Raw genomic sequence first — 14465 nt, 5'->3', positions numbered from 1 at the left:
TTTGCAGGAGAATGAAAATACTCTGAGAAGGGAAGTGCAGGTCCAGTCAGTCTAGAGCAGTGTTCCCCCGTCCTTTATTCATCGCTGCCCAGGCATCTCCTTAAGAAGCCTTCATAGATCTTTTATTCTCAATCCTCTCCACCTCCCACTGAATTAAATACTATGAAACAAGGTTTTATCAGACAGGGTTGAACTTTGGAAAGGCACAAACCATTAAGAGGTCCAAGATTCTTTTTCACTCCTGAAGCTCTAATTTTTGTCCACTTGGGGGCAGTATCATCCGTGTTGAGACCCCTGCAGGGCGGTGGCCCATCTTGACCTGGAAAACTAAAGCAAGAATGTTAGCAAAAAAAAAAAAAAAAGCCTCAGTCCTCATGTCTGGAGCTGGAGCTGAGGCTCTGATGGCTATTCTCCATCTCCCTCCGCCAGCGTTCATCAGAGCCCCTCATTCATGGCTCAGACTGTGGCTGATTTAGGTTGTTTTCTGTGGAACCTGGAACTTTTCCCCTGAGGGGCAGGAATTCCTAGTTGCCCTGACCTGTTAGGTTGTAGTGGTTGTAATCACTCATTACAGCCGTTCCTCCAGAGTTCCGAATTACCCTGGTTTGAGATTTCAAGAATAGGATGCCTGTTTTCCCTACTGTGCTGTGAACTTGTGGAGGACAGAACCTTAAATTAGCTCTATCTAAAGAGAGGGACTTGGAAGAAACTTCTGAGCCTCTAAATGCATTTTATCTGCTCCAGGTTTGTTAATGAAACATTCCTTAGGCTTTGCTTTATGCCCTTTACATATTTGTTGTATCGCTGTGACATTGAATGAAAATGAAAGGAGGTGAGGAATTCAGGCATGAATTTCTTTGGTCGGCATTCCAGACAACGCCTAGCACAGTGTGTACATTTAATTGATTCGTCATGTTCTGATGTGACTCGGACTGGATATGTTCACAAGCAGCCTGCCAACCAGAGAGTCCTGGTTCTCTTCTCCAACATTTAGTGGGAAGCAAAGGCATTTCCAATATATTGTCAAATCCAAGGCTGTTCCTGGAATAAATAACACTTTTTAGTTTTCCTTATCCCCATGTGAAATCAGCTTAAAAGTTTTAAGCATCAAAAGCAGTTTTGAAGAGAAAAAGAAGTAACCAAAACAGAAAGTGTTAATCTAGGAAAAATATAAAAAAGTGGAGGGGGATTGTGCTGTGAGGATGGGAAGTTTACTTGCCAAATAAATCTACATGAGCCTCAGAATCCACTTAGAACGGATCATTTCCCCAATTATAAGAGTAACACAACCTTATATTAAAAATCATGAAAAATGCATAAGTGAATAAAGAAGAAAAAATTATCAGTAATTCTACAAATCACAGAGAACAAGTGTCTTTTGGAGCATTTCTATTCATTATTATTCATATGTGTTTTTACAAAATTTAGTTCCTATTGTAAGTAAAAGTTTGTACCTTGTTTTTTCACTTATAGTAAGCGCTCCTTATAAAGTATACTGTATTTATGTATACAATATTTGAAATTGCATTTTGATAATTTTTTATTTTATAAATGTAAGAAACAAGCCTTATATTTCAGTTCTGTTTGACTCTGTTAATTATTTGAAGTTACAATTTTAGAATAATAATTATTGAATTAAAGAATGGAAACTTTTCTATGCCTTTGGTATACTTAGTCATAAAAAATGCAGGATTATACCGATTTCTTAGATTAGGTTTAATGTCTATTGCAGGCACTCTCATTCTTGTTAATGAACAGAAACCCTCAACTAAAAGAGTCAAGAGGCCAGAAGGGGGAGCTCTCGAGCCTTACAAAGATAGAGCCCAACAGGAAGAAAAAAGACTTCCTCTTCTTGCTTGGTAAGAGTTCAGCCAGCGAGGGACTGTCACACGTCAGCCAATAAAAAGCCACTGTACTTTGGACTCCGGCTTTCTCCAATGGACTCTTTGTTGACTATAGTCCTACCGATTCCTTTCCCACTCTTTAAGAGTGTTTTCCTCTCCTTGTGCTGTGGGGACTTGGACGGGATTCACCATGGTTGCAGACCCCAAATTGCAATTCTTTGCTGATTGTGAATAAATCCATTTTTGCTGGAAAAATAACTGGCAGTCTATTTGTTTTAGTCAACACTTTCTTTCTGCAATTGCTAAACAAAATCAGTTTTAGAGGCTGGGTCCAGTCCCTTGCCTTATAGCTGTTCTAGGAGAAATCATTTCAGTCAAGGATGCTCCTGGGAGTCATCTTCACCATGGTTCCTCAAGGTGTAAAAGACAAGGTTGAGCAGCATGGAGTCAGCTGTGAATACTGGAGAGGGACCTGATTCTACTTGAGTGTTTTTCTGTAGTTGGGGCGCATGGGGTAGCTGGACATGGCTGAGGTGGGAGGAGCAGTGGTGCCGCCTTCTGGGTGGATCTGTGAATAGCAGCCACTATGAAGACAGGAAGAGGCGAGGAAAGAGGAACAGCAAAGTCTACCTGAAAGCCATCAGGACAGATAGCACATGCCAGCAGTGGTGGCATCATCCGGATGCAGTTTTCCACACTCTAGCGTAAGTGGTACATAGTAAGTGCTTAGTTAATGAATGCTAATTCTGGACCACGCCTTGGCATAGCAGGCGACCAGGTAGGATGGATGGAAGGAAGGAAACTGATGCATCAAATAAGCTATTGTTTGCCATGTGTTCATATCTAAAATAATAATAAAATGCAGTTCTCTGAGTAAGATACATGTTTATATGCATAGTCCTTACTTAAGGTATATTTCATGTGATAAATTGATATCATTGTCTCCTCGGGAGGCAGGATGTCTAAAGGTCTAAGGTATCAACCTTTATTCACACTTTGTTTTGAGGGGTTCGCGATAGAGAAATTGCTGTGGATGAGTTTTGATCTGTAAAGTAGGACTAGTAGCCTAGAGCTCCTACATTGAAAGTTTTGTCCAAATTTTCAAATGTTAATTTAAAGCACTTTAGAAGAATGAGGACGGATTGTGGACTTAGAGCGTATATGGCAAAAAAAAAAAAAAAAAAAAAAAAAAAGACTTGTCAACGGCAAAGTGTGGGAAACTAAGTATTATAACATTCTGTTTGTCATTATGCTGGCAAGTGACAGACACCCAACCTGGTCCCCTAAGCCTTCAACTGGTGTCAGAGGCTGCTTTACTGATGATGGCACTCCTCAGAGCACCTTTGACATCCTTGTTCCGCAGAGTGTAAATCAGGGGGTTGAGTAACGGGGTGACGAAGGTGTAGACCAGGGCGATCTGGCGGTCCTCATCCTCTGACGTGCTGGACCGCGGACGCAGGTAGACCAGGCTGCAACAGCCGTACTGCAGCAGGACCACGGCGAGGTGCGAGGAGCAGGTGGAGAAGGCCCGGCGGCGGCCCTCCGCAGAGCGGATGCACAGGATGGCGGAGGTGATGAACACGTAGGAGACACAGATAAGCAGGAAGGGGACGGTCAGCACGAGGATGCCCACCACGTAGAGGACGGCCTGGTGCACGCGGGTGTCAGCGCAGGCCAGCCTTAGGACCGGAGGCACGTCGCAGAGGAAGTGGTTGATTTCCCGGCGGTGCCCGCAGAAGGGCAGGGTGAAGATTAAGGATGTGAGCTGCAGGCTCAGGAAGAGGGCGAGGCCCAGGGCGCAGACCACCATCTGGACGCACAGCTTCTGGGTCATGATGAGAGCGTAGTGCAGAGGGTGGCGGATGGCCACGTAGCGGTCGTACGCCATGACTGCCAGGAGGAAGCAGTCAGTGCTGCCAAGGGTGACGAAAAAGAACATTTGGGCCCCACAGCCAGCCAGGGGTATGGGCTTCTGGGCCCCCAAAATGTTGGACAGCATCAAAGGCACCACCACAGAGGTGTAGCAGATTTCCAGGAAGGACAGATTGGACAGGAAGAAGTACATGGGGGTGCGGAGGGAGCTGTGTGCGCGCACCGCCCAGATGATGGCGGTGTTGCCGCAAAGGATCATGAGGTAGAGGAGGAGGAAGAGGAGGAACAGGAGGGCCTGGAGTTCAGGGACAGTGGTGAAGACTCGGAACACAAACTCGGTGGGGCCGGACTGGTTGACGTCAGGGCTCCAAGCAAACATACCTCCTGCAGAAGAAGAGCAGAAAAATGCTGAGCCTTCCTTTTAAGGAGTTACTTAACTGCCTGGGTAGAATCAGGTATTAAAATTTGATTTTAGATTTGGAATGAGCTGTTTAGAATCCAGTTTCCAATCTCAGTGCTTGGGGATGAATTCACAATAGAAGGTATGGGGTGTTTTTTCTTTGGAAATCTTCACGAATGGGATAGATACTAATCTGTTGACGTTTTTGGTGACAGAGACATATAGATGTTCTTGGACAAATGTTTCTAATTTTTACTCTGGTTTTAAAAATCCAATTGACAAAGGCGAAATCTTTGCTTGTGTTTAATTAACTAAAGAGTTGTATACAGTAGTACTTTGGTATCTGCAGGGGATTGCTTCCGGGACCTCCATGGATACCAAAATCCATGAATGCTCAAGTCCTTTTCATAAGATAGGATAGTATTTGCATATAACCTACAACCTCCTGTATACTTTAAATAATCTCTAGGTCATTTATAATACCTAATACAATGTAAATGCTATGTAAATAGTTGCTGGTGCCTGGCAAATTCAAGTTTTGCTTTTTGACATTTTCTGGAAAATTTTTTTTCACGTATTTTCTATTATTGTTTGGTTGAACCCATGGATACAGAACATGTGGATAGAACAGGTTGACTGTAGCTGCATATATTTTCAAAATTAGATAAATGGGTGTGTTGTTTACGTTTTTTGGTAAACGTCCTTTTTGAAATATAACATACATACAGAGAACTTCACAGATTCTAAGTATACAGTTTGATTTATTTTTTTACGCCGTAAATATACAGGTATAAACATTACCAAGGTTAAGAAATAGAGCGATTCCAGTAACCTACAAGCATTCTTTATGTCTCTTTCAGTTTTTATCCTTCACAAAGATCTCTTCTGACTTTTATCACCACAGACCAGTTTAACTATGCTTCAATTTGTATATGTAATAATAAAGTGTGTAGTTTATGGTAACTGGCTTCAGCATTGTATCTGCAAAGTTATTCTTGCTGCTTTGTGTAGCAAGACTTTGTTCTGCCCATTGCTTTATAGTATCCCATCTCTATGGCCATACTATTACTTATTCATGGATTGTTTACTTTTTGTCCAGTTTTGAGTTCATATAAAGCCAAACACCTTTTATTCCAGTCCTTTCTGACATATACGCTCTATGTATTTCTTTTCATTTGAATATATATATATATATACTTTTTTTTTTAATTGCAACCTTGACCCTAAACTTTTAGGACCTGGACAGATTTAAATAAAAGGAACCTGTAAGAGAATTAGGTAAAAAGTAAAGTCGATCTGCCTGAAGTGAGAAAAGACAATAGGAAAACTAAAAATATGAAAGCAGAATTCAAACAGGCATTAGAACAATCAGGTGAGTAAGAGTTTTATGAGTATCTGGGAAGGGAAAAACTTCTATTAAGTAAGTGCTTTCTACAGGTTGAGCTACAATTTTATTTTCAATACAAAACCCCAAGAGACAGTAGAGCAATGTCTACAGAGTTTTAAGAAAAACAAATTTTTGTGAAAGAATTCTATACTCAGGCTTTAGTGATTTCTGTTCAAAAGCAACAGACTTTCTCAGATTTACAAGGGCTTAGGAAGCACAGGCATGGCTTTGAGATATTGTGGGTTTGGTTCCAGACCACAGAAATAAAGTGAATATCATGATAAAGCAAGCCACAATGTTTTTGGTTTCCCAGTGAGTGTGGAACTTATGTTTACAGTATTAGGTGTGCAATAGCTTTATGTCTAAAAAATGTACATACCTTAATTAAAAATGCTTTATTGCTAAAAGATGCTAACAATCATCAGAGCCTTAGCTAATTGTTGTCTTTTTGCAATAGTAACATCAAAGATCACTGATCACAGATCACCATAAAAAATATAACAATGATGAAAAAGTTTGAAATATGGCAAGAATTACCAAAATGTGACACAGAAACGCCAAGTGAGCAAATGTGTTCAAAAATGGTGCCAATAGACTTTCTCAGTGCAGGGTTGCCACAAACTTTCAATTTGTTAAAAAAAAAAAAAAGCACAATAAAGTGAAATGTGATACAGTGAGGTATCCTTGCATGTCATTCTAAAGATGCTAAAAACAATTCCTCAACAAAAACTCTGGGTTGCTAAGTGTTAATCAGAGTACATCATTCAAGATTGAGGAAGCTGCAATGTAAAACTTTGATTTGAAAAATCAAAGAGTAAAATGTGTGTCAAACACTAAATGGGTAATGCAAATATTGTTAAAAGCAAAAAAAAAAAAAAAAAATTCCAAGAATAATTATTGAAAACATACATAGTATAAAATGCAAAAATTAAAATAACTATGCATATTTAAAACCATAAATTATATAATTGTGGAATTGCTAGGGAAGGGTGGGAGAAATGAAGGTATGTGAATTTCCTCAAACTACAGAAGGAAAGATACAACAGCTGTTTCATCTCAGTGTGACTAATTGGAGAAATATCTATTCAAACACGTAATTCTGAACAATAATAGTCAGTAGAATAAACACACAGTTTATTCCAAACAATCTGATTTTAAAAAGTAAATATAGTGCAGAGAGCAAAAGGCTGAAAACAAAGGAAAATGTGAGCAAGCATATAAGATAAAACAGCTTCTGAGAAAAGTAAATATTTCATTTCTGAAAATAAGTTTAAGTGAGGCTCCTGTTTTATTAGAGAAAATTTCAGCCAAGTTTACATATAGTGACATGCAAAGGCTAACATCATTTTTATTTAGCATTTTGTTTTATGATGTAGCCAATGCAATAAGACAGAAAAGGGATGCAGAAGAATTGATCGGTTCAGACACTCAACGGAACCAAAAGAAAAATTAAGATAAATGATAATCGTTGTTGTGGTTAGTTCCAAGTGAAACGTACTGGAGGGTCTCATAACTAATCTCTGCTTTTACTGATGTATCAGATTAACCAATGCTCCTCATCCTCTCTGTACAACATACTAGGTGATGCCCAACGTACTGAACACAAGAGACCTACGGCTTATTCTCTATATGTTTGAGCATTTCCACATCTGCAAACTGAACTGTATGTCTATAAATCAGTAGAATTTCCATCAAACCAGCTTATACTATTTGTATTAATTTTTGTAATTATGTAATTTTATTAACCATTGCAAAATCTAAGATGTTATTGTGAATATTTATTTAATGTAAATTATTATTTAATAAAAATTAATACTTGAATGACTGAAGGTGATCAAAAGGTATAAACTTCTAGTTAAGTCCTGGGGATGTAAACAAATTGAATGCTTCAGAAACACTTGTTAATCACAAGTTGCTAAATAGTTCTGTGGAATAAGGTGTAAAAGATTGGGAAGGAAAAAGCTAACATTTTGGATAATTTTATATTAATATTTGACATGGATCTAAATGTTCACTTGCTGTTATAAAAGCTAAAAACTGGAATTAACCCAAGATGCATGAGAAGAAAGGCTTTGACTTCAGGCAACAAAAACTCAAAGTAAAGCCCTTTAGATTTATACCAAAAGGTTGATGAATAAATGTTCATTTGCATGTTTTAAATTAAAGTAAAATCGTTAAGATAAGTATATAGTATATGCTTTGAATTATGGGGCTTTCTTTCTTTCTTTTTTTTTTTTTTTTTAAATCACTGATACTAGAAAATGCCCCTTCTCCAAACAACAAACAAAACAAATGAATAAATGTGTAACAAATAACACACCAATAAATAAACTTAATAAGTAACAAGTAGGAACTATGTGGAAAATCTAAGCTTTGCATGTATGTGCCTGGATGGAAAACTAATATTTTAGTGTTAATTGATTCGGAACTATATGACTTCTATGCAACTCCTATTGAAATCTATAGAAGAATAGATAGGTAAAAAGACCAGAAAATGTTAAAAAAAAAAAAAAAAGAGTACCAAAACATGGCAAAATTTGCATCACAAGACATTGAAAGATATCAAAAATAATTATGTTATAAAATATATCATATATTGTATCGTAAGTTAAAATAGATCTCTAGCACATTAGAACAGAAAGAACTATTAGTAACAGCTAATTAGTCTATCGCACTATTGTGCCAACTATTATTCTATGCACTTTACATTTATTAATTCATTCATAATGGCTCTAATACCTGCTTTATAGGTGAGAAAACTGAAGCTCAGAGAGGTTAAGTAACTTTCCCAAGATCACACAGCTAGCAAGTGCTGAAATGGGAATTTAAACATAGACTGATCTCAGAGACCCTTGTCTTAATCATTGTGTTATGTTGCCTTTGTCTACTATGTGCATCAGTTTCATGATCTCATTTTAGAAAATACATGTACCTACTTTTCTGGTTGTTGTGAGATTCAAATGAATTATTCTGTGAAAGTATTTAGAACAACCCAGGCACAGAGTACACACAGTCAATGTATATTAACTATTGTCACTATTTCAAATAAATTAAGAAGGATCAGTTTTTAATATGGTATTAAGACATGGGTTAATTATTTGAAAAATTAACTTCCTAATGCATTATACATCAAAATTTATTTCTGATGGAATTCAGATTCAAATATTTTAAAAAGTGGAAGAAAACTTGAAGACGGTGTGGATGAATATTTTTCAGATCTCAGAGTACAACCAAATGAGCAGAGTACATAAAAATATTGACATTTTGACAGAATGAAAAGTTCTGTGTATCAAAAATAAAATAAGTAAACTGAATAGAAAATGAAATTTTACAACCCAGCAAAAAAAATTCATTATTAGAAGAGCAGGTAATTCAAAAAAGAAAAATTCAAGGGTAAACAAATATAGAAAAGTTCAATTTCATTATTATTCAAGTAAGTATAAAACTGAACAAAATCAAATATTATTTTCTCTTTACAAACTGACAGTATTGGAAAAAAGATAATACCTGGTGTTGTCAAAGTCTCAAAGAAAAATATAGCCCAAATATTGCTACTGGAAGTATAAAGTGATATAAAAAAATATGGAGTGCAGTCTGGTAATATGTGATAAAAGATTTGAAGAAATGCATTTACCCTGACTCAACAGTAATATTTTAAGGAATTTATTCTTATAAATCATGCGTATGTGCATAAAATTGTTGACAGGAGTGTTCATCACAGTTTTCAATGTAATGATGAAAAGTTGTATTAAACTAAACATCAGTAATAAGAACATACTTAAATTACTTGTGGTCTATCTGTGTGATGGAACATTACAATCATTTAAAAATGATGTTGCAGAAAAATATTAAATAAGACCAGGAAGGCTCATGAAAAAACAGATTATAAAGAAGCATTATATCATGATTCCATTGAAAAATAATTCTATATATTCATAAAAAATAAAAGAACATACCTCAATATATTAGCAATGAGCATTACCAGGTTGGTGGGGTTTTTGTTTATGACTTATATTTTTCTATATTTACAAATTTCACAATGAACGTACACAACTTTGCAATCATATAATACATTTAAAAATTTCTTTTATCTTTTGGTATTTTAACATAATGATAAGAAGGAAGAATGGTAGAATGTCAGTCATGTGAATTTTTGTGGTCAACTAGATCTGGGGGTGAAACCTAGCCCCCTTATTTGCTACTTTAATTTTTACATTAGTTATGTTACTTGATGAGCCTTGGTTTGTTAATGTGTGATTGGAGATGTGAATATGGAGCCTTATAAGGAATTTATGCAGATTAAATGTTTCAAATATATAATAACCTGTGTTGTGCCCAGGACCCAAGAGCTGTCCAGTGAAAATAACTGCCCTCCCTTCCCTTTTCTCATGATGGTGAGTTTCCCTTGGCTACTTAAACTTCAGTTCTTATCTTTTCCAGACTGGAGAGTGAGGCTCCTTGAGAGCTATAGTTCTCAGGCCTTGCAGTTGCTCTGCTAATATAAGAAGACTGAAAGAGAAAAGATCCAGTAATCCTGCTCCTAGGCATATATCTGGAAGGAACCCTATTTCAAGAAGATACCTGCACCCCAATGTCCATAGCAGCACTATTTACAATAGCCAAGACATGGAAACAGGCTAACTGTCCATCGACAGATGACTGGATAAAGAAGATGTGGTATATTTATATAATGGAATACTATTCAGCCATAAAAATGACAATGCCATTTGCAGCAACATGGATGTTTCTGGAGAATGTCATTCTAAGTGAAGTAAGCCAGAAAGAGAAAGAAAAATACCATATGAGATCTCTCATATGTGGAATCTAACAAAAAAAAAATACAAAACAGAAACAGACTCATAGACATAGAATACAAACTTGTGGTTGCCAAGGGGGCGGGGGGTGGGAAGGGACAGATTGGGAGTTTGAAATTGGTAGATACTGACAAGGCATATGTAGAATAGATAAACAAGATTATACTGTATAGCACAGGGAAATATATACAAGATCATATGGCAGCTCACAGCGAAAAAGAATGCGACAATGAATGTATGTTTGTGTATGACTGAAAAACTGTGCTCTACACTGGAAATTGACACAACATTGTAAAATGACTATAACTCAATAAAAAAAAGAGAAAAGAAAAAAATAAAATAAAAGGGAAGAAAGATTTCAGTAAAATCACATGATTCTATATTGTCAAAACCAAATATGATAGACTTTGATGCAGGAAAACATTTAAAAAGGAATCTCTTATTGAGACATGAACATTAAGATTTGCAGATACAAATTACTGTATATAAAATAAACAAGTTTATACACGTATAGCAGAGGGAACTATATTCAGTATCTTGCAGTAATTGACAATGAAAAAGAATATGAAAAGGAATATATGTATATATCTGTATGACTGAAAATTATGCTGTGCACCACAAATTGACACAACATTGCAAATTGACTATATTTCAACTAAAAAAAATTTAAAAAAGACATGAACATCAATTGAGCAGCTTTATATGTAAACGGAAACAGTCAAGATTTGGAGCAAAATATACTTCATCTGGATAAAGCAAGACATGCAGTATTGGAACCTGCTGTTTGCCAGGACAAATTATGATAGCACAATTCTGAGGGAAAAAACTATCACATATATTCAATGTGAGGCTATAATCTATTAAAAATAAAACACATCAGAGTTTGTACTTACAAATTAGGGTTTGAAAAAACCTGAGCATTTCAACATTTTCATCTGCTAATGTGTGTGAGGTTGACTGCATCTAAAAAGTTCTTAATAGACACCATCCCTGTGCCACCTCTTTATTTTATGTCCAAAAGACACAAATACAAATACATTTCACAGTTCTGAGTCTTCATCCTCCTATCGTATTTCATGAGGCATTCAGAACTTCATTTCCTTATTACCTAACATTTCATGCAAATCCATAAAGCTGCATTTACTATTCTCAGTCTTCCAGCACTCCTCCAAAAGCTGTTCTCAGAGAATCTCCCAATCCTTTTATCATTGCTGCTCAGAGAAGTCACTTGATTTCTGGGCGCCCGCGTTCCTTCCTTGGGGAACACTCAACTCCTGGCAATGCCATTCTGATAAGCATTTCAGTGAGGGTTATATTTAAGTTCCACAAGGGTGTGACTGCCTGTCTTGTTCACTAGTATATCTCTACTACAATTTTTTGTTTGTTTGTTTTTGGGGGGAGAGGTAATTAAGTTTATTTATTTACTTATTTTTGAATGGAAGTACTGGGGATTGAACCCAGGACCTCGTGCATGCTAAGCACACACTTTACCACCGAGCTATATCCTCTTCCTCTATCACAATTAATTTGATTCGAACTAGAGCTAATTATTTTGTAGTTAAATCTCATGTCCTTTAAACTTCCCTTCAAAGCCAACGTACATTGATGTCTTCTACAGCCCAGCTATGCTGCGATTGTGTTAAACCCACATAGACTGGGGCTTTGCGAGTCCAATGGTTGCTTTGTTTATATTTGCGTGCTGCAGGCGATAAAGGAAGGCTTGGCTGGGATGGATTCACTTGAGTGATTGACAGTGAGCGATGAAACTGTTGATGTGCCTGTTGAACCGATACGTTTGATAATGTTGGGAAACTCATCTAGTTAGCGGTCACGCCTCTGACTGACTAAGCGATTTTACCAGGGGTAATGTATAACGTACACTTACTGCTAATCCATCAACACTGCATATAAAACCCAACACTTGTGAAAATGTCTGAGTCGTGAAGTCATAGCAAAGCCTATCATAGGTCAAATGAGTGCTCATTTATAAAACATAAAATTGAACATCTATATCTGGGAACTGTAAGGGAACTCAAGAGGTACTTCAGTCTTATCCATATTCTGCATGCAAAAACTAAGATCTATTGAGATTAAGCCTCGTTCAGAGGCATATGTCTCGTAATGGGCATATCTGAGGTATAAATCTGCATTCCACTTGATTAATTACCAGAGTTTAAGTGTACATACGCACCTTTAGTGTATCTCACTTTTTATCTACAACAAAGACCTTTAACTTAGTTAAGAAAGTCCAAACATCCATGCAGATTATTCTGGCAATGTTAGTGAAAAACACCCCAAATTCAGTCTGGTACTATGCATGTAAGTAAGGGAAGCAATGTCGTTTGTAGAGTAATTTGAAAACTCCTTACAATTTCTCCTACCCCACACTATCTCCCTTCGTGGTGACTACTGTGCCATTCCTAAGTTAATTATCCCTTTAAGAGACATTTGATCTCTCAACCAGAATGTGGGTTCTGGATCCACCACTTACTAGTTTTAGAATCAGGGACAAAGTTACTTAATCTCGATGAATCCAAGATTTTTAGCTACAAAGGGTTTAATACAGTTACCCTATGGAGGTACTGTGAGAATTAATAGTAAGGTGAATCAAATGCTCTGCCTAACTTCTAGCAGGTGTTCTTTTTCCAGTTTCTTTATTGCATTTTTCTGCCCAGCTCTACTAAACTAGTTTCAGCTTCTTCTCATGGTCTCTCTTGCCCTAGGGACTTGGCATTATCTATTCCATCCACCTTGGACACTCTCCTTCCACTCCCTAGCACCATCTTACTTCTCCTTCAGAGCTCAGTTCGGGTGTCCTCTCTCTTAGAAGTTTTCCTTGATCCTCGTCCTTCTCCAACTCTAGTGATAGCTACTCCTTCTCTGAACTTCCAAAAAGCCTTCTTCTCACCTCAACTGTAAGTCCACTGTATCTTAGCAATAAATAGATCAAGCAGACAAACATGTATTTAGTATCTGTTTTGAACTCAAATCTTGGGCTCAGCTACGTGGAGGGTATAAGAAAATTATAAGACATGATTATTGCCAGCTTCAGCCTCGTAACAGAACATGTCTTGTAAGAAAAGAATTTAAACAACTTCTAATGAACTAATTCCTAAATTGTGTTCCTTAGAACAGACTTCTTCATGACACCTCAGAAATGAAAGTTGTCATGGTCAAATGAGAAAACTTTCACACTTTTTTTTTTCTAGATTCACAGTGCATATTAGCATAGTGGAGGTCTGTGAGGTCTGGTTGTAAAGCAAAGAGCTTGATTTTACCTCAAAAATTTTCCAACTGTATTTCACCATGGAATACTTTTTTTTTTTCTTCACACAGAGCCATTAAATACTTACGACTTAATTCTACTTGAAAAAGGTGAGGTCCATGCCATACTCTGTAAGATAGTCCTGTGGATGGAATATTAAAAGAAAAGGCAAAAGGCACACATTTTACCCTAGCTCTACACTTATTATGTATATGATGCTGCGCAATTCAACCATTGATCAGGGGTCCCTTTTCTGTATCTGTTAAAGTGGATAGTAATACCTACTAACTCATTTGTTATCCTAAACTCAATGTCGATACATATGAATATTCTTCCTCAGTTGTAAAGCACTATAGAAATTTATTTCATTATTATTTTTGAAATAAAATGGAATCAATCAAAGAAATTAATTTTCTGGAGATGCTCCCTTACCACTTTGGAATTTGCTTCATTCCATCAGGGTTGGGTTTTTGCTGGGATGTTAAAAGTTCTTGCCATAGAGGATAGAAGAGCTCTTCCAGAGAGCTCATTGACTCTATTTACCGTCTTCTTAAAGCATGACATGGAATGGGGATCCACGAACCTTCTGCTGTGCAGTACCTCCTAGAGAGAGCAAGTAGACAGTATATGATACTTCCACAATATCTAGATGAGAATGGAGAAAAGTGTCCTCTGCATTCTGGAGAAGAGACACCTCTTGGGAACTTGTGATCGGGGTGGAGCAGGAAGAGAGGAACACCCTTTGGAAGGATGATGCTGTGGGATAATCCCGAGTCAAGTCCTGAGTGAGAAGACCTGTCTCCTCCTTAATGATAGGAAATAGATTCCAATACATCCACTCAGAGTCCAGTCTTGCCTGATTTATTCGTACTATTTACTGTCC

At 37.0% G+C, this 14465-nt stretch overlaps 1 protein-coding gene across 1 annotated transcript; it reads right to left on the bottom strand.

The window, feature by feature from the left end:
* Window positions 1–3016: 3016 nt before the first annotated feature.
* Window positions 3017–4095, bottom strand: OR10Q1 (olfactory receptor family 10 subfamily Q member 1). Its single transcript, XM_010952366.2, has one exon. The coding sequence runs from the start codon at window positions 4093–4095 to the stop codon at window positions 3136–3138; it is 960 nt and encodes a 319-aa protein (XP_010950668.2). The 3' UTR covers window positions 3017–3135.
* Window positions 4096–14465: the final 10370 nt, after the last annotated feature.

This window comes from Camelus bactrianus, chromosome 10 (genome assembly GCF_048773025.1).
Source record: "Camelus bactrianus isolate YW-2024 breed Bactrian camel chromosome 10, ASM4877302v1, whole genome shotgun sequence".
Classification (NCBI taxonomy): domain Eukaryota; kingdom Metazoa; phylum Chordata; class Mammalia; order Artiodactyla; family Camelidae; genus Camelus; species Camelus bactrianus.
The sequence above is the reverse complement of the archived record's forward strand: the minus strand, read 5'-3'. Positions and strand labels throughout refer to the sequence as shown.

Bases quoted from the DNA above. Each gene is read 5' to 3' on its own strand.
- OR10Q1 (XM_010952366.2), bottom strand. From the start codon at position 4,095: ATGTTTGCTTGGAGCCCTGACGTCAACCAGTCCGGCCCCACCGAGTTT.